Raw genomic sequence first — 19,720 nt, 5'->3', positions numbered from 1 at the left:
GTGCAGGTGCACACGAGGCTGGGCTCTGGGTTCCTGTGAGCTCTGCCTACCAACTCAGGCAGTAGGGGGTGGGGGGCGTCCACAGGATGTGCACAGATTGCCAGCACCAGGCCCAGCTGCTGGAACATCCTCCTCATAGCTTTACTCACATCTACACGGACGCCTTAAGTTCACCCCATCAGTGCAGGGAGACTGGGGCCTTCAAATGTGATGACACGACACTGCTGTGGCCTGTGCTCTTGGAAGCCTGCAAAGGCCAGCACACCCGACCCTCCTCTGCCTCACCTCCTGTGCCACCCCATCCTCACCTGCTTCCCCAGCCTCCCCTCATCCACACCTGCTCGGCCCCTCCTCCACCGCCTCCCTCTGGCCCGCTGGTCCTTACTGCATCCCCTCGGGCCCTGCACCCTGCCCTCTGCTCCCTGTGCCCCCCATGCCTGCCCTCGCCTTGCTTTGCACACATTCTGTCCTCTTCTAGGGTCTCCGCCCCCTCCCTTTCCCTGATTAACTCCTGCCTGTCCTCACTGTAGGTCATGTCCTGAGGGAAGAGGGCCCCAGCCTTTCTAGCAGGAAAGGCCAGAGCCTTAGGCCTAGGGAACCAGGAAGGGAGCAGTTATTAGTTGCCCCTGGATACAGAATCTGCCTAGATGCATATATAGAACTGGTTCAGACTTGGCACAATCTCTTTCCCTCTCACTCTTTCACATTTGCAATTCAAAGAGAATATACAGAGCCATTTGTATTATATAAAGTGATTATTGCATTGAATTTAGACTAGAGAAGGCATTTGGAGATCGTTTTAGTAAATTATCTTAACCAATCTAAAAATACTTCTGAACTGTCAACCAGAACACAGAAATCCTGTATTACTTGCTGTAATCTGGACAGTTTGGGGGAACGTGGCACCGATCTCATCTTCACCGTCGATCAGTGGTTCTCTGACTTGGTCCAGTGGCCGCACACCAGCTAGTGAAGAAAACCACAGACTCCAACTGCACTGTGTATGCTCTGGTGTCCTCATTTCCAAAAAAAAAAAAAAAACAAGCTACAAGATAGAGTTTAAGAAATCTCATTTGAGTTGCCCTGCTAATATTTGCAGCTCGCTGGTGGGTGCCGTGGAGGCCAGTACTCACCGTCAGGCTGTGGCAGGTACAGTGAAAGGAAAAACTCCGTGAGAGAACAGTGGAAAGTTCACCTGACAGTGAAACGCATGCCAGTTAGAGTGGCTGAAAAATAGCATGGACAACACCAAGTGCCACGGGACGGGCAGCCGCGGGACCCCTCACTGCTAGGGAAGGCAAGATGGCGCGGCCACTTAGGAAGACAGCTTGGTGGCCTCCTACAACACTAAACATACTCTTACGTACAACCCAGCAATCCAGTTACTGCATTACGCTCCTGGATATTTCACCCAGTTATGCCGAATGCTTATATCCACACAAGAATCTGCCCAACGATGTTGATACCAGCTTTATCCATAGTTGCCAAAAACTAGAGGCAACCAAGAGGTCCTTCGATAGGTCAGTGGGTAAACACACTGGTAATGTGGACAGTAGGATGTTCAGCATTTTAAAAAAAACAACTATCAACCCCTCAGAAGACCTGGAGGAAACTGAGATGCCTGCAGCCCAGGGACGGCTGGCAGCTTGCAGCAGGTCACACGGCTACTCAGGCGTAGAGCCTGGCCTGTCTGAAGCTCAAGGCCCAGCACCAGTTCCTTCCCTTACACATAGAGTTTCACTAGGCACGCACACGCTGACTCTGGATTGATGGAGAAACAGTTTGGGAATTTTTAACAGCATCGTTCACATTTTTAATGCCTGCCTCCTGCCTGGCACTGTGCTCAGCACTTTCATGTATCTTCTTTAATTGTCACATCTGTGAGGTGGGACAGATGACCTCAGCTCTGTAAACTCAGCCATTGCTGAGCCTGCAGTGTGAGTGTGAGACCACGTGTCAGAGCCCCGGAAGACACAAGCCCCACTCCTGCCTTCAACACAGCCCCCCACACCGCCACTGTGGCTGGAATTGGAGCAGGTCGTTAGCTGCTGCCTGAGGAAGCCCAAATAAAGGACTGCAGAACAACTGTAGTGCAAAGCTGAGACTCATTGCCCTCCTAGGCGTTTCATAAGCAGGCCCTGAGTTCTCTGTGTCCCAGCGTGGAGTGCAGGAGGTGTGGAAAGGGAGTAGTGCGGGTGTGAGTTAGTATACAGAAGAAGTGTGTGGCAGGCTCTACCACACATTTTTAAAATATGTAAACTCCTAAACTTCTTGTCAGAGAAGCGCTTGGCATGCACACAAAATCATTTAGCTAATTCTTGAGAAACACATTGTTTAATTGTCTGTCTCCCTTGCTAGATCATACCACTAATGAGTGCTCGTTCACTAACCTCCCCGCCAGCCTTGCAGTCTCTGTCAGGCAGGAGGTACTTAAAGCATGTTTATTGACTGGCTGCAGAAATGAGGACATCTACCGTATTCAAAGATAGTGCCCGTTACGTTGAGAAAAGACAGAGTGAGCATCCACTTTTAGCTTCTTAAAAGGTTTAAACATTCTGATCTTATTTTCCCATTCATTTGCCTAATGGCCGTCCTTTCTCTATTGCACAAGGGCAAAGATAAACACAAGAGTCTGTACGAATCAGCCAGTGTGTCAGTACCAGCCAGCCTTTCCATGTTGAAGCTGTAACGTTAAGCAATGTGAAAGTATACCGTGCATTGCCACACAGGCCTGGAACATGTTGTGTTCACCCAGTTCATTGATTTTTTCATATTGATAAATTAGAATTATGAACATATAAAGCCAGTTATTTTAGAGTCATATGCAGATCTTACAGATACAAATAAATATGTCCAACACATAGCATAAAATTTCCTTATTGATTTTAAATTGACAGAAATCTTAAGATAATCTTGCTAAAAAGGAAACCGGTCATGTAGATTGAGAGATGTGCGGAGCTTTCCAATAAAAAGCCTCTTCCCGATGTTCTATCGGTTGTTAAATTGTAATGTTTTTATGATTTGATCGGCTCGAACTGCACCTCACGCTTGGCTCTCTTATTGCCTAATTACACGTGCAGCGTTGACAAATGGCATGCCCCTCCGTGCCAGCACACTGACCTTGTCACCACTACTAATGGCTGGCTGGCGCTGCTTCCAGCAAGGTGAGCAGCTGTGGCCAGTGGCTATGCGTTTGGGTCATGGATTCCACCATGCCGTGCATGTGTGTTTGGTCACATGTTCTGCCGTGTCTTGCAGAGCTGCAGAAACTGGAGGGCAGCAGTGGACCTGTGCGGACGCCTCCTCACAGCCCACGGCCAGGGCTACGGCAAGAGCGGGCTGCCCACCAGCCACACGACAGATTCACTGCAGGTGAGAACACCTTTCAGGTGCTGGAGTTTAACCTGGCTTATCACAGTTTGGGGACATGGACAGGACCATGGCCTTTCATGCCAATAACAAAAAGTGTATTTTCATATCCTGCTTCTTTCTCTCCTAATTATATTGTATATACTATACTGGGGCACTGGAATTCTCACTTCGGCCCGTCAGGACGCCTTTGTGCCCCAGAAGCACACTCACAAGTGCCCACACTCAGTCTCATGGTGGGACCGGCATGGCTTTGGGTCAGCAGGTGGGTTCGCCTCACGACTGGCAGTACCAACTGGCCTGTGCGGGGCTCTGGGGCGTGTCTGGGCCCGGTAGGAAACAGTGACAGGAGCAGTTGGTTCTGTCCACCCGAAGGACGGAGGGTCCATGTGCCATTTGCTCCTCCTGGTATATCACTTGCTCTGAAATTTAAAAAAAAAGAAAAGGGAATGCACAAAATAGACTTGTGAACAAAAGGAAACTCATCTGAGAAGAAGGAACAGCTGCAAACGTTGATACATTCTTACCTTTCCCTGGGGAGTTTTTTACCTGTTCTTCTAGCTTACATGGGAATCCCCCGGGACTAAACAGATCACCAGATCCTTCAGAACTGTGATGAGCTTTTGAAAGGAGCAGCTCTGGGGAGCCCTGACAGCTTAGCTATTTCCAGCAGGCTCCTTCTCCTTCTCTCTCTTCCACCAAGAGCCGACAAGAAGAGCCACTCTAGCTTTAAATGCACTTTCCCCCATCACCTCTCCATCCATTGGTTTGCCAAATCTTAGGCTGTTTTCCTATCATTTCTCTCCAACCCACCACCACCCGCAGTTCGAGCTCTCATTGCAGTGTTGCTTTGGCCTCTTATATGAACTTAGTCCAAGTTTCTTTATTCACATTCATTCCATAAACTACCTCCAAAAAAGCACACTTTTGATCATCTCACTTTCCTGCTGGAAAACTGTGCCCGGCGCAGTGGCACATTGACTGTAGTCCCAGCTACTGGGGAGACTGAGGCAGGAAGATCACTTGGTCCCGGGAGTTCTGGGCCGTAGTGCACTTTGTTGATCAGGTGTTGGCACTAGCTCAACACCAATATGGTGACCTCCCTGGAGCCAGGAACCACCAGGCTGCCTAAAGAGGGTGAACCACCCTCCTTTCCAGCTAGGTCTGAAACGGAGCTAGTCAAGAGCTGGATAGTTTCCCATTGCCTACCATGTGAAATTTCATCTTCTCGTGTTGTATGCAAACCCTCAGACCATGACAGGCTATGTGTACACTGTGGAATGGTTAAATCAAGCTAAATCGCATGCATTGCCTCACATGCCTGTGTGTGTGTGTAATGAGAACACTGAAAATCTGTCTTAGCAATTTTTAGTATACATTGTAACTGTGTCACCACGTCTACAATAGATCTCTTGAGCTTATTCCTTGCGTCACTGGATTTTGTTTCCTTTGACTAACATCTCTCAAACCTCCCCTGCCTGGCCCTCCTCCCCACCCCCAGCCCCGGCACCCGCCATCTACTCTGCTTCTGTGAGTTCAGTGTTTTCAGATTCCATGTGTAAGTGAGGTCACACGGTGTTTGTCTTTCTGTGCCTGGCTTGTTTGTCTAACATCATGTCCCCTAGGCTCATCCACAGCACAAACGATGGGATTTCCTCCACGAAAGCTGAGTGGTATTCCACTGTGTGTCGTGCCACGTTCCTTTATCCATTCATCCTTCAGCGGACACTTAGTGAAATTCATTCTTCTCATCAGGAAAGTCAGATCCAATTAGATCATTTCTAAGGTACCCTTTTAATCCTAAGTCTCTGGCTCTGCAGCTGTCTAATGCAAATTCCCACCATTTTCCTGAATGTACCCCAGATGCTGGCAGAGCACAGTGTGCTCTCTCGTATGTTGTGTTTTGTCCACTCTGTACCTTTGTCCTTATGTTCCCTGAACCAGCAGACCCTTCCTTAGCCTGTGGCCCCTTGAAATTCCACAGCCCTGAGAGCTGCCCTCAAACACAACCAACCCATCCCTGCGCTTCCTCTCCTTCCTGCTCCTGTTCCCGCCGTCATTCCCCCGCCCTCCACTAGGTGGTGCATTCCTTTGGTGCCTTTTCATCTTCATGACACCTAGCACAGTGCTTTGCACACAGACCTGCTCAGTAAGCACTGTTTACTTATTGAGTAAACAATTATGTAAAATCATTCACATTGTTATTAAGCTCAATAGTAATTTCTTTTTAGAGACAGGGTCTCGCTAAGTTGCCCAGGCTGGACTCAGACTCCTGGGCTCAAGCGATCTTCCCACCTCAGCCTCCTGAGTAGCTGGAACTGCAGGCATGAGGCATCATGCCCAGCTTCAAGAGTAATTTTTTAAATACGATTGTGTAAATATGCAAAGATAGAAAGTTAGGTTAGCCCTTATTTTAATATATGAGAAATTAACCTCTAACACCAACTCAGAAGGAGTAGCAAATTCTGAACTGGATATATGTAGATAACCTATTGTTTCCACTGTATTTTGTTTTTAGCTCTGGTTTGTGAGGCTGGCACTACTAGTGAAGTTGGGCCTTTTCCAGAATGCTGAGATGGAATTTGAACCCTTCGGAAATCTTGATCAGCCAGATCTTTATTACGAGTACTACCCGCACGTGTACCCTGGGCGCAGGGGTAAGGCCATGGTATTTAATATTTGTACATTTGTATGTGTGTCGCTCTGGTTTGCTTTGATTTATACATAATTTCGTAGCCTCAGTTTTCCTTATTTATCCAGTCTTGAAAAATCAGATAAGTACCTAGCAACAAGCCTTGACTTACAGAATGCTCCCACTCCGATTTCCCGAAACACTGGCCTAGAGGCGCTCCCTGGTGCGTCTGTTTGTACATTTAGCAGCCGCGTGTCAAGCACCTGCTCTGTCAGGGCAGCATGATTTGGTGCAGGGGCCGGGTAGTAGACGTCTGAGCCGCGCTCCACAGGGAAGAGCCGTCCCATATCGGGACCTGGCCGGGTAGTAGACGTCTGAGCCGCGCTCCACGGGGAAGAGCCGTCCCATATCAGGACCTGGCGCACAGAGATGCAGAGCAGTGGAACCAAACGTATCCGTGCATGTGGCACACGCCGTGACGTTTTCCATTTGTCTCTATTCTGATTTAATTTATTTTAAAAATCTGGTTGTGGTTCACCCTTTGGGTCACAGTCACGACCATTGTTTGGAAAACACTAGGCTACAGCATAGGGTAGTTCTAGGAGAGTGACAAGAAACCACCAGTTGGGAAGGGAGAAGGGCGGGTTACGGAGAGCCTTCTGCAGCACTGGGAGCCTTGTGCAGTGTGCGTCTCTTGGTGGAGAACCTCATAAATATGTTTGAAGCCTCTCATGTGTTCTTAAATAGAAAACAGTCCTGGCAGGATGTCTTGTGAGGGCAGTGTAAGCAGCTATTGTAAGCCCACGCCCTGTTGTCAGGCATCCCCAGTTACATCCTGCTTCCCCCATTGAATCATGTAACCTTGGAAGAGTTATCTGACATCTCTGTGCCCCAGTGTCCTTATTGGTAAAACAGAGATGCCAATCCTCCTTGCTGCCTGGGTTGTCCTAAAGATTAAATGATGTCATGTGTAAATTGCTTGGAATAGTGGCTGCTATCTAGTACCAACTGTATTTGCTGGTTTTCTTACTCTCTTCTGAATGTATCAGTAACATGGGAGAGTCTCGCACTGCCGCATTTTGCAGGCTCGAGGGTCAGCATTTGTTGGCTGCAGCAGTGGAGCTACAGAGAATGGTCCTAGTTGTCAGGAAATGCAGGGCCTGATTGGAGGTAGAAAATATTTAAAACCAGTGGTACAAGAGATGCAAAGGCCTGATTAATAATAAAATAATAATTCCTATAGAAGTCTCAGAAAATTTAAATAAACATTCTGTTGAACTTGGTTGATACTAGTAGGTAAATAGATGAACTAAAAAGGCTAGAAGTAAAAACAAATCTTTGAACTTCTTTGTGTGTTGTTTTTTGGTTAAAACTCAGCTCTGTTTCTTTGGAGGGGCATAGGAACGAATGTAGACGCCGGCTTTCTTTATTCCCCATGCTCTCTCCTTTATCATCTTTACCTTCCTCCAAGTAGGACGGGCGGGAATTGGTCCGTATTACTCTGAGTTATCCCGGAATTGATGGAGATTTTTATCATTTTTAGTATAGAGTGTTTTTTGACCTTTAGTCTCACTGGTATTAAAATTGTTTCTTCCTTCTGACTAAGGGAATTTGCCCCTTGTGGAAAAGAAAAAATGGGAAGGGTAACTTTTAATAACTAAAATAGGGCATAAATCAAAGAGATTGTCTTGATGGGGCTGGCTTGATTTCATGGAAGTGAACCAACCAAGCTAGGTAGCCACAGAGTCAAGAAGGACCAGCAACACCACTATCACTCTCAGACGTAGGACTCTGTGTCATCCAGGGACGTAGACACCAGTCCTTAGTGTGTGACACTTCCTGCCCACCCACTGGCCTGTCCAGTCCTGCTGGCCTTCCACATGACCAGGAGGAACAGACCAAAGCCAGGACCGCTTGAGGGTGCATGTTCAGGAGCTCTGTCTGCCGTGGCCTGGCCAACAGGTGGAGGAAGTGGGGCCAGAGGAGTCTCGGGAACTTGCTGAAGGGCCCTCACTGGCGTTGCTGGCCAAGCAGGCCTTCTGTCCCCAGGAGTCTGGCTTTTGCAGCCATGGGTTGGATAAAGATGTCTTTACCTCTTCCCTGGGGTATTTCTTCTCCCGCACTCCAGCCTGGAAGCTGCTCGGTGGTCGTGAGCACTGTCCTCGAGGAGCAGGGCTTTATCCGTCCTCCCTCCCCCGGAGCAAGTCTCATTCTACGTCCCTCCCAAAGTTCCGTCCAGTCCGCACGTAGGTGGTTCCCACATCCGCTCATGAGTTGGAGAGATACAGCCATGGCTGGTTGTTCAAGGGCTACTGTTCTACCTTGTAAATTAACTGGGCTCCCTGATTCTGTCGTGTCCCTTTCTTGTCTCCACTTCGTCGCCAATTTGAGGGTCATCCTTTCCATGTAAGACTGAATTTCCAGCCCAAAAAGAATGGGGAGCCTGTCACTTGGTAGGTTGTGAAGAAAAGATGGAAAGGTTAAAGGCATTGTTAATTGGGGAAGTTTGAGGGTGTTTCTATTTAATCAGTTATGCCTGGTAGCTATCATAGTCCAGAAACAGCTGTTTTCCTATTTCTTATACGGATCAGCCTTGTTTTCCCCCACCCCACATAAATAAAACCATCCGTTCCCGTCTGCCTGACTGCAGCCTGAGCGTCTCATCCAACCCTGCCCTCCCACGTGGTTCATAGTCCCGGGAGGGGGCTGGACCCAGGTGTGTGGGACTCTGCCTGGGCCGGGGACTGGAACTGGGACTGGACAGCTAGTTTTTTAGGCATTTTGTCTGCTGCTAACAGAAAACTCAGGGCATTGAGCACGCAGGCCTTAATCGAAACCACCAGATACCCTGAAGCGCAGAGCTGCACCAAGTGCTCTGGTTTCTTTTCCTACTGAGGTCCATGTGAATTATAGATTCAAAATGACTCCTCTTACAACACCTGCTTCTGAATTTATGACAGGTGTTTAAGAATGAGTGTGACTGAAAGGCAGATGTTTCCTATGATGACCAAGTAAAAATATCCAGCTTGGCTGGGTACAGTGGCTAATGCCTGTAATCCCAGCACTTTGGGAGGCCGTGAAGATCTCAAGATCTCTTGAGGCCAGAAGTTCGAGACCAGCCTGGCCAACATGGCGAAACCCCATCTCTACTAAAAATACAAAAAATTAGCCGGACATGGTGGTGCACACCAGTACTACCAGCTACTCAGGAGGCTGAGGCACGAGAATCTCTTCAACCCAGGAGGCGGAGGTTGTAGTGAGCCAAGATCATACCACTGCACTCCAGCCTGAGCGACAGAGCGAGACTCTGTCCCACAAAAAAAAAAAAAAAAAAAAAAAAAAAAAAAAACTCCAGCTCCCATTGGTCTCTAACCTTTACCTTTGGCCATTCAGGAATGCCCAACCTCGCCTTGTGTATCCTATTTTACAGTGTGCTGAAGACTCCGTGGCACTGTTTACCCATCTCTAAGGAGAGGATTTTGATGGAAATGACACTGAGTGCCCTTTAAGATAGCGAATCAAAATCTGTGGGTTTAGGTGGAAACTGCCTGTCATCTTTCCTCATTTTGAGGGCACTTTTTCCTAAGGATGTTCAGTCAAGCCTAGAAAACATGCTTTGATTCTTCCTGAAATTAAATTGCATTGGTAAATGGATAAAGAGAAGACAGCAGCTACGCATCATTGAGAAGCTAATTTAAATTATGAAATAGACATAAATCATACATACATTTTAGCAAAAGTGTATTAACATTCATCCTCAATAATACGCTGGATGTTTACTAATTTTTCTTCCCATTTTGTGGTGTAACAAAGCATAAATGTAAGATTTTGATTCATTCACTTCATTTTCACTTGCAATATATAAGCAAAGCAAGTTGTTAAAATGTGCTTGAAAAGGAGGCTATAATTATAAAAACTTTTATGAATGAGCTTTAATATATTTCATGTAAATATTGGGCGTAATTTTTGTCCATTCAGAATATTCATGACAAGACATGTAATGAATCATGTGTAAAAATCATGAAGGTTTTTTAAAAAAAATTCATCCAAAAAAGGAACAGTATTATGGTTGATGTATTTACATGTCAAATCTAACAATTTCAGTCAGTTACTTTCAGCCACCCCCAAAGCCCAGCCTCGTTTCTGACCCTGGCGCTGTGTCTTTCACTTGGTTGTTTGGACGCTCCCTCCTGCACACAGGAAGAATCCCGAGGACTACGGGCCTGGGGCCGACCCAGCCCCGCACCCCCTGGAGCCGACCCAGCCCCGTGCCCCCAGAGCTGAGGTCTGTGCGGTTCTGGGTGGGGCCCCCAAAGCCACAAGAAGCCCAGGTAGCACTGACTCTGACCTGGGTATCCTCTCTTGATTTTCCTTTCTTGCTCCTCAATCTCCACCCCCTTTTCCTCTGTTCCTCTTCTACTGCATTCATTGCTTCTTCCCCTCTCAGACCCTACATCCATCCCTAGAACCCAGGGCCCAGCTTCATCCATCCCCAGAACCCAGGCCGCAAGCAGTAGAGGTGGAAGCTGCTTGCATCAAGCCTTTTATCAGAGTTCTTTTCGTGGGTTGTGGGGTAGTCATTGAAAGCTCACATTTGTGTTTAGAAGCCAGCTGGCTGGGGGTTGTGAGCAGATTTTCCACATCTTTTCATTCACTGGAAGTCCTCTGTGTCCCTGCAGGACACACTTAAAGACTGTGTGGCTTTAGCTCCCTCAGACTTCACACATAACTTGGCAACTGAGCTGTTCTGTCTAGAATTGTCATGCAGCTTCAGGAATTCAGGGGATCGGCGTTGGTCATACTGGTGGAAGATGTCAAAACAAGAAGAATAAAAATAGTGTGCAGAAAACTTGCTCTTAGCCACTGTCTTATTTCTGAAAATTGAACTTCACTTGCATAGTGATACCCTGTATCATGCATCTCCAGGGACAGAGAAAAAGATAAGTATATCTTAAAGTTGCCTTTCCTATTCGCGTTTCTCTGATTTTGAAACAGAAGTTCCCTATACGTGAATTCTTCAGATAGTTGAGGTAGAGTACTCTTTCATTGCACAGGATGTCACTGTTGTCTCCAGATGGATTTGTGCAAATTCAGATATTTGATTTTTCTATGTTGCCCATGTCTATTTACTGTTTACTTTTACTTTACTTTTTTTTCTGTTCTAATAGCTTTTTAATAAAAGCTGTTTACTTTTGTTCTAACCCACTACTTCCGTACCTTATGAGAAAGTCTGTTTTGGGATCTGGTTGAATCTACTCTTTGCTCAACAAAAATTGATGTTTATTTAAATACAAATATTAAATACTCAGACCATTAACAAATATTTTTTCATATTTGCCTTAGACATTTTTGTAACAAATGAAAGCACCCATTGCTGATACAGCCTGTGAACCTCCTCCCAATTCAGTCCCCTCCCAGAGGCAGTCACAATCATGGTTTGTTGTGTATTCTTCCGGGTCATGATTTTACATATTTGCTTCATACACTCACATATACATACACACAGAGAAATACATATACAGAGAGAGACTATTGTCTTATAAGCTTTGTAAATGTACATCATGAGCATATCTGTCTTCATTTGCTTTTTTTTCCCCACTTTCCATTATTCATATCCATCCATATCCGTATCCATAAGGATGAACAATTAGGATCTTTCCAACTTTCGGCTATTATGAGCAATGGTGTTATGGGCATCCTTGTACATTTCCCTTTGTACATGTTCAGGCGTTTCTCTGAGCTGTAAATTTAAAGTGGCATATGTGAGAGTGACCATGCTAATTTCCACTCCCAGCCACAGCCTGTCAGTTTGTTTCCCCACTCTTGTGTAACTAAAGATTGTCAGACTTTCACCAGTGAGTCTAAAATTCTACCTCCTGTCGCAACTGACGTCTTTCTGATTTCTGCCGAATTATGTGTCCTTTGTCTGTCGGAGTTTCCTCTTTGGTGACTCACTCTTTCATAATCTTGGCCTGTATTTCTATTGGGTTATCTTTGTTATTAATTGGTTGAGGTCATTCTATATAGTAGGTATTTAATCCTTCATCTGTTTTGTATTTGGGAAATATTAATATCTTCTCCCATTCTGGGAAATACTATTTTCAACCCTGAAAAAATAATTCTAATTTAAAAATACAAACATAACCTTTTTTGTTTGCGACATGACATGTTTTAGGAGTATCTTCTTTATTCTACATACTGTTATATCAGGAATAATAAATGCAAAGAAATCATGCCTATGTCATTGCCAAGTAGGCTGAGACAAGTAAAGACATTTACCAGACAGCTTTCCAAAACGTTTCCTAAGGGAGCTGCTGCACACTGTTGCTGGGACCGTCCGCTGGGTGTGGAGGAGCTCTGCACACTGTTGCTGGGACCGTCCGCTGGGTGTGGGAGGAGCTCTGCACACTGTTGCTGGGACCGTCCGCTGGGTGTGGAGGAGCTCTGCACACTGTTGCTGGGACCGTCCGCTGGGTGTGGAGGAGCTCTGCACGCTGTTGCTGGGACCGTCCGCTGGGTGTGGAGGAGCTCTGCACGCTGTTGCTGGGACCGTCCGCTGGGTGTGGAGGAGCTCTGCACGCTGTTGCTGGGACCGTCCGCTGGGTGTGGAGGAGCTCTGCACGCTGTTGCTGGGACCGTCCGCTGGGTGTGGAGGAGCTCTGCACGCTGTTGCTGGGACCGTCCGCTGGGTGTGGAGGAGCTCTGCACGCTGTTGCTGGGACCGTCCGCTGGGTGTGGAAGGGCTCTGGGAGATGCGGTGTTGGGAAGAGAGTCTACACAGTTGCTGACTTGCAGCTCTTCACCTGGAGCTTCCAAGAGCTGTGAGGCAGCCCCGCAGAGCCCCTCGTGCACACCTGTCAAAGATGCTCTCTCTCCTGGCGTACCCTTGAGGCCCTAAGCCACCTGCTGCCCTCGCCGTCTTCCATCGAGTACAGTGGGATGCACTTAACGTGAGTGCTCCCAGGATCTCATCCCACAGAGTCTTTGGCCCTGTAGACAGACAGTCTCTGTAATCTTGTAATCTCCCCACAGCACAGCCGTCCGCCTTCACTGGCACCTCAGCATCTGCAGGGAGCATCCCGGTCCCAGGAAACGTCATCCAGCCCAGAGGGCGGCAGGGTCGCCATGGATGCCAGCCTTTACCCAGCACTAAAAGTATTTTTGTTTTTGTTTGTCTTAAATGTTGATAACTTTATAATTACTATTTACGTTAGGGCTTTAAAATACCTTTCCAAAATCCTACGAAGTTTCTCTTTTGAGAGCCATTCTTCAGATCCCTGTACTAGCCTTCTTTCTTTAATTTTCTTTTAGATTTTTTTTTTATTTTTTAAATTGTTACACTAGTGCAGATTGTTTCTCCCATTATAGGGTTTGCAGTCATGAAAAGTGTTGATAGGGATTATATCCATGAAAATATTTCTAGAACATTCATTCATTTTATATTAACAGCTTGCATTGGTGTGGTACATTTGTTACAATTGATGAACCAGTATTGGTACAGCATTATTAACAAATGTTTATAGTTTACACTTGGGTTCACTCTTGCGTTGTACATATTCACTATGTTAAAGAAAATTAAATGTCCATTCCTGACAAGTTTAATTTCATCCTCTCTCAGGCAGTTAAATTTTTCCAGACCCCCACCACCATCTTTTTAATCTGTTGTTTGGAATTACCCCTCTCGTTCCAAAGAAACATTCACGATGGCAGTGTGCATGTAAACTTTCATAGTGCTTTGAATTTTTAAACTACCACATTCTGCATTAAATTGCTCACTTCAAGTTTCCATGCAACTAGAGGGAAAATAGGAGCCCAAAAGATCTTCCCACTGGAAATAAAGCAGCTTGATTATCTTCACTGTGCAGTTTAAGAAGTACAGTGCTGCTTCTAATACTAATTCAGATCTGCATGTTTAGTCTAAGTTACAAGAGCTGTAATGACGTCACAGGAAATGGTACTTCAGAACTTCACCCTTGCGGATTACCATCAGGTCAAATTAAAGTGGATGGGGCAAACACTTCCATTAATCGGATGCCGAATCTCTCTACTCTTCCATCAGCTGTCTGCTCCTCTATGTGCGTAAAGGCACACTGTCGCTGGATCTTTCTTCCTTTTTCATCCTCCCTCCAAAATCATGAAATTCACATTTTGAGTTCTCAAATTAAATTCTGAAACTTTTTTTTATCAACACATAACCATATGTGATATCTCAGAATTAAATATTTGGCATGTTTCCAGTGTCGGATTTTATTTTTCATGACAAAATTACCTCACCTTGCAGAGTGACCACGTTCTGCTTTAGATTTCCAGGTCACAATGCTTTGCATCAGAACTCCCAAACGTTGATGGTTGGACATGTGATCGCTGCTTTATTTGTTCGGAGAAGGCTCGTTAGTTCATCTTACTGCTTTTCACTTTGCCCGCCGTTTTTATGAAATCTGGCATTTTCAGTCTTTTCTTAGAACAAACTACTAAAAATAGGGGAATTTTCAGTTTGGGGTTCCGTATCTACCATGAGAACACCCACATGGAGACCTCTCCTTATCCTGTCTGCACAAGATACAGGCTTTGGCCAGTCACTGGGCTGTAGCTGAAGCCACACGTGGGTTGCACATGACTGTGGCAGACTCGTACAGAGGCAGTGACCCAAGCCTCAGTTTGTCTTCATGCTTCAGGGCTTTAGTTAACCGAATCATTTAAATAATAAATATTTAAGATTTTTTTTCTCTTAGGACTTTCTCACTGTTTTTGTGTTTGTTTTGTTTTGTTTTGTTTTTAATTTACAATGCCACATTAAAGTCAAAAATGACTTGTTGAGAGCTGTAAGTGTGACACTGTGTGCTTGGCCGGGCACAGACACCAAGCAGTATCCCCAGCGTTGAGCAGAGGCAAACCAAAGGCATGGCTTATCCTGCCTGCTGAGGTCAGGATAGGGAAGGACACACCCAGACAGGCAGAGACAGTGGGAAATAAATACAAAGCAGTCTTCCCAGCAAAGCACTCGCGTAACTTGAAAATGAGACGGAAATGCCAGGGCAAACTTGTAAGTTTGTGCCTTACTGAAGAAAGCTGTTAAAATTGGGCAAAGGGTCTGGAAGGCTCCCGCAGACTCTTCTCTGAGGCAGGTGGCACAGGCGTCCAGGCATCATGTCACACCTGCTGCGGCCTCACGGCAACCTAGCTGCCTCTGGGCCCTCCCGCCCTAGTTTGCAGTGACACAGAAGGCTGCAGAGAGGATGTGATCCACCCAGCACAAACAGCTAGTGAGTGGTGGAAGGTAGCATACCCCACTGAAGGGAAGCTGAAATGTCATCTTTGTTCCCTTTCATTGTTCACTGCCTAGCACCAAGGCCCGGGCAATTCCTGGCACATTTCTCTTTTCTATAGTGGCAGCACAGATTTTCAGCACAACAAGGGACAGTCTGAAATAAATTTTGTAGGAGCATTTTCATTTAATGTTTTCTAAATGATGAATGAGAACACTTCTACAGTATTTATACCAACCTAGATTTTGGCAGGTCACAACTATACATGGGAATCTTCCGGAAAAATAGATCCACTAGGAATTGTTTTTCCTTAAAGATTTTGACTAGCTTCTCCTTTTTTTTCCTTTCCAATGCTCTTTCTCCCTGCAGGAGAGAGACAGGCCTCAGGGCTGGTGTGGAAGCCTTGCATATTTTATCTAGCTTGACAACCACCCTCAGCATGGAGGATTTCAGTGAGATTCCCAGGGTAGCTCTTCAGAGATGGGGGCTAGGTTTGGCCGCTGAGAGAATCAGCTTAAAGGTATTTTTATGTGCATTTGCTTAAGAACAAAAGTATGAATTACACCAAAGCAGCTTCTGTATGCATCTTGTTGAAGAGGGGAGTAGTTTCCTTGAGGACACGGACCTCGTGGCTGTCATTGTGTGCACGCGGTGCAGGCCCTCCCGCCTAGCACTAGGAGCTGCTGAGTAAATGTCAGCTCAGTGAAATTCACACACCTTACCTGGAGCTCACAGACGGTTTCTCCAGCTGCTTCCATTTATTGTTTTAATTCTGTGATCTATGTATTTTTTCTAGGAAGGGGTGTTTTTCTTTCTGATTTAATTCCCTACATTTTTCTCTTTCATATGAAGTTGCGGATAATGTTTTTCCTTCGGATTTTTATTCTTTAAGATTTTTAACCTGTGCAAGACTTTTTCAATGATACAAGTCAAGGAGGATGAAGATCTTTTTCCACTTCAGTCTTCACTTTGCTCCAGCTATTGCTAAGAAAGTCACAAACAATGACAGCATGTTTAAGGAAGAACCTGGCCGGCTTGGGTCACCACTGCTGTCTTTCTTGGTTTTGCGTCTACCTGGGGAGAGCCCAGCTTTTAGGTTCTCGTTGAGGGAAGCATGAGAGAGGATTGCTTGGGGGGATGCTGCCAGAGCTTCCAGCTGACAGTCTCTGCAGAGCGGCTGCCAAGTGGCCTGGGGGCCATATGTTGGCAGTTTTTGATGAATTGGGATTAGGGAATGTTTGTTTACTTGATAACCAAGTGTCTACAAGGAGAGGCGGCAGCGTGAGGGAATAGTGCCACCATAATGAGGACACAGCCAGCCATCTCCTCCCTGCCACAGAACCCCAGGCAGTCCCCTTCAGGCTACAGTTTTCCATCTGGACCGAGGGACTGGCTGGTGCAGCAGGAGGAGCCGATCACCCTCTGTGGGAACGAGGATGCCCAGAAGTTCCAGTTACTGTGGTTTTTATGTTCTTCTTTTTGAGATGGAGTCTCGCTCCGTCGCCCAGGCTAGAGTGCAGTGGTGCGATCTCGGCTCACTGCAACGTCCACCTCCCAGATTCAAGCAATTCTCCTGCCTCAGCCTCCCGAGTAGCTGGGATTATAGGCGCATGCCACCACGCCCAGCTAATATTTGTATTTTTAGTAGAGACGGGGTTTTCGCCACGTTGGCCAGGCTGGTCTCTAACTTCCAGCCTCAAGTGATCCGCCCGCCTCAGCCTCCCAAAGTGCTGGGATTACAGGCGTGAGCCGCCGCGCCCAGCTGAGTTACTGTTAACTGTTACTGGGGGGCAGGGGAAGAGCTCATTAACATTTTTTTAAATAACATTAACATATTTTTAAAATGTTAAAATTTAATTCTGAAAGAATTTTGCTACATTAGTGCTAGTTTTAATTGTGATTTTATTCAATATGTCCCCCAAATGTAAGGAAGAAATTGGTACATTTTGTTCACAAAAATATCCTCCCCACCTCCCAAAAGCAGTGGAAATGGGAGTGCCATAGCACGGGGGAGATTTGAAAAGAGCCCGGAAGTTGGGTTTGTTGGAGGAGGAGGATCTGAGCACAGCTCAGCTCCACCTGCTCCAGCAGCGCAGAGTCCACGAGTACAAGCAGGTGTTTGGTCCCCAAGGCCTCACAGAAGTTCAGGCAGAATTTCATCACTTTCTTTTCCCTTAACCCCCATTTAGGTTTTAAACGCCTGTGTGGTTTTTAAAAGGGTAGAAGTAGCAAGGAAACAATATATATCTAATGAGGGACATTTTCCTGTGCGATATGTAATGAATGCACTATATGTAGTACTAATTACCTGTTATAATGAAGGCACTGTATAGTACTGATTACCTGTTTTAATTTGATCCTAAGGAAGGTCAATGTGCATTTTGAGGCATTATAAAAATATAGTTGATATTACCTGATAACCTTTGAGTTAGCGAATTTTAATTTCACATCAGTAAGGTACTGTTTTAGAGCAGTGCTTCTCCATCTCAGCATGCACAGGAGTCACCCAGCCTCTTGTGGAGGGCAGGCCCTGATGCAGCAGGTCTGGGCAGGGCCTGAGACTCTGAAGTTCTAACAAGGGCACAGGTGATAAGACTGCAGCTGGTCAGAATGTGCCTTTAATCAAGTATTAATATTACTCTTTCAGCTACAGCTGGCCACTATATTTAATAGTATTTCTGAGAAAAAAAATACATATTTTAAGTCTCAATTTGAGATCCCGAGAACACAGTCCTTCACCCCAAAGAAATGGATCTGATTTTATCTTTTTTCATGTGGCAATCCCCATATCTGAACCACGCTCATTAAAAACTCCATTTTCCATCTAATACCTTGGAGACACCATCTTTATTGTATACTAAAGTATATATGTATTCCCTTTTTGTAATTTACAGAAAAATCGAGTAGAGAGTTCTATATACCCTCTTTTCTTCTGCACAGTTTTTAATAACATCTTGCATTTCTATTATTAATAAGTATAAAAATTTTGCATTAGCGTAGTACTTTTATTATAATTGATAAACCAATAGCAGTACATTGTTGTTAAAGTACATAGTTTACCTTAGGGCTCACTCTTGCTGTTGTCCATTCTGTGGGTTTCAACAAATTAATGGCGTTGCGTGTTCATTGTACTGTCATGCCGAATAGTTTCACTGCCCTGTGTATTAATCCCCCCACCACCCCTGGATTAATACCCCATCACCCCTGGATTAATCTCCCTACTACCCCTGGATTAATACCCCATCACCCCTGGATTAATCCCCAATCACCCCTGGATTAACCCCCACCACCCCTGGATTAACCCCACCACCCCTGGATTAACACCTCCACCCCCTGGATTAATCCCACCACCACCCCTGGATTAACCCCCATTGCCCCTGGATTAACACCTCCACCCCTGGATTAATCCCCCACCACCCATGGATTAACGCCCATCACCCCTGGATTAACCCCTGCCACCCCTGGATTAATATCTCCACCCCTGGTTAAATCCCCCACCACCCCTGGATTAACCCCCCCATCAGCCCTGGATTAATACCTCCACCCCTGGATAAATCCCCCCACCACCCCTGGATTAACCCCCATCACCCCTGGATTAACACCTCCGCCCCTGGATTGATCCCCCCACCACCCCTGGATTAACCCCCATCACCCCTGGATTAACCCCCACCACCCCTGGATTAATACTTCCACCCCTGGATAAATCCCCCACCACCCCCAGATTAATCCCCCCACCACCCCTGGATTAACCCCCCCATCACCCACCACCCCTGGATTAACCCCCACCACCCCTGGATTCATCCCCCCATCAGCCCTGGATTCATCCCCCCATCAGCCCTGGATTAATACCTCCACCCCTGGATTAATCCCCCACCACCCCTGGATTAACCCCTCGCCACCCCTGGATTAATTCACCTATCACCCATCACCCCTGGATTAACCCCCCCCCATCACCCCTGGATTAATCCCCTGTCACCCCTGGATTAATCCCCCATCACCCCTGGATTAATCCCCCCATCACGCCTGGATTAATACACCCACTACCCCTGGATTAACCCCCATCACCCCTGGATTAATACCCCCGCCAGCCCTGGATTAACCCCCATCCCCCTGGGTTAATCCCCCACCACCCCTGGATTAATCCACCCATCGCCCCTGGATTAATCCCCCATCCCCCTGGATTAATCCCCCATCCCCCTGGGTTAATCCCCCCCACCACCCCTGGATTGATCCCCCCATCGCCCCTGGATTAATCCCCCACCACCCCTGGGAGCTTGGAGTCTTTCCATTGTCTCCATAGTTTCCCCTTTTCCAAAGGTCTTATAGTTGGAATCATACAGTATGTGGTCCTCAGATTGGCTTCGTTCACTTAGGAATGTGCATTTATGGTTCCGCTGTCTTTTTCTGCATGATAGTACATTTCTTATCTCTGAATAATATTCCATTTTATGTA

The 19,720-nt window shown here is 46.3% G+C and overlaps 1 protein-coding gene across 5 annotated transcripts in view; it reads left to right on the top strand.

The window, feature by feature from the left end:
* Window positions 1–19,720, top strand: part of TRAPPC12 (trafficking protein particle complex subunit 12) — a 103,680-nt gene that overhangs the window by 41,671 nt on the left and 42,289 nt on the right. For 3 of the 5 annotated variants that reach the window (XM_019021478.3, XM_019021477.3, XM_019021480.3), the window contains exons 4-5: window positions 3,259–3,372; window positions 5,888–6,026. The exons of 1 other annotated variant lie outside the window; for it this stretch is intronic. In XM_019021478.3, the coding sequence (XP_018877023.3) occupies window positions 3,259–3,372; window positions 5,888–6,026 (253 nt within the window). The remainder of the gene's footprint in view (window positions 1–3,258; window positions 3,373–5,887; window positions 6,027–19,720) is intronic. One more of the 5 variants, XM_019021479.3, reaches the window with a different exon arrangement.

This window comes from Gorilla gorilla, chromosome 12 (genome assembly GCF_029281585.2).
Source record: "Gorilla gorilla gorilla isolate KB3781 chromosome 12, NHGRI_mGorGor1-v2.1_pri, whole genome shotgun sequence".
Classification (NCBI taxonomy): domain Eukaryota; kingdom Metazoa; phylum Chordata; class Mammalia; order Primates; family Hominidae; genus Gorilla; species Gorilla gorilla.
The sequence above is the reverse complement of the archived record's forward strand: the minus strand, read 5'-3'. Positions and strand labels throughout refer to the sequence as shown.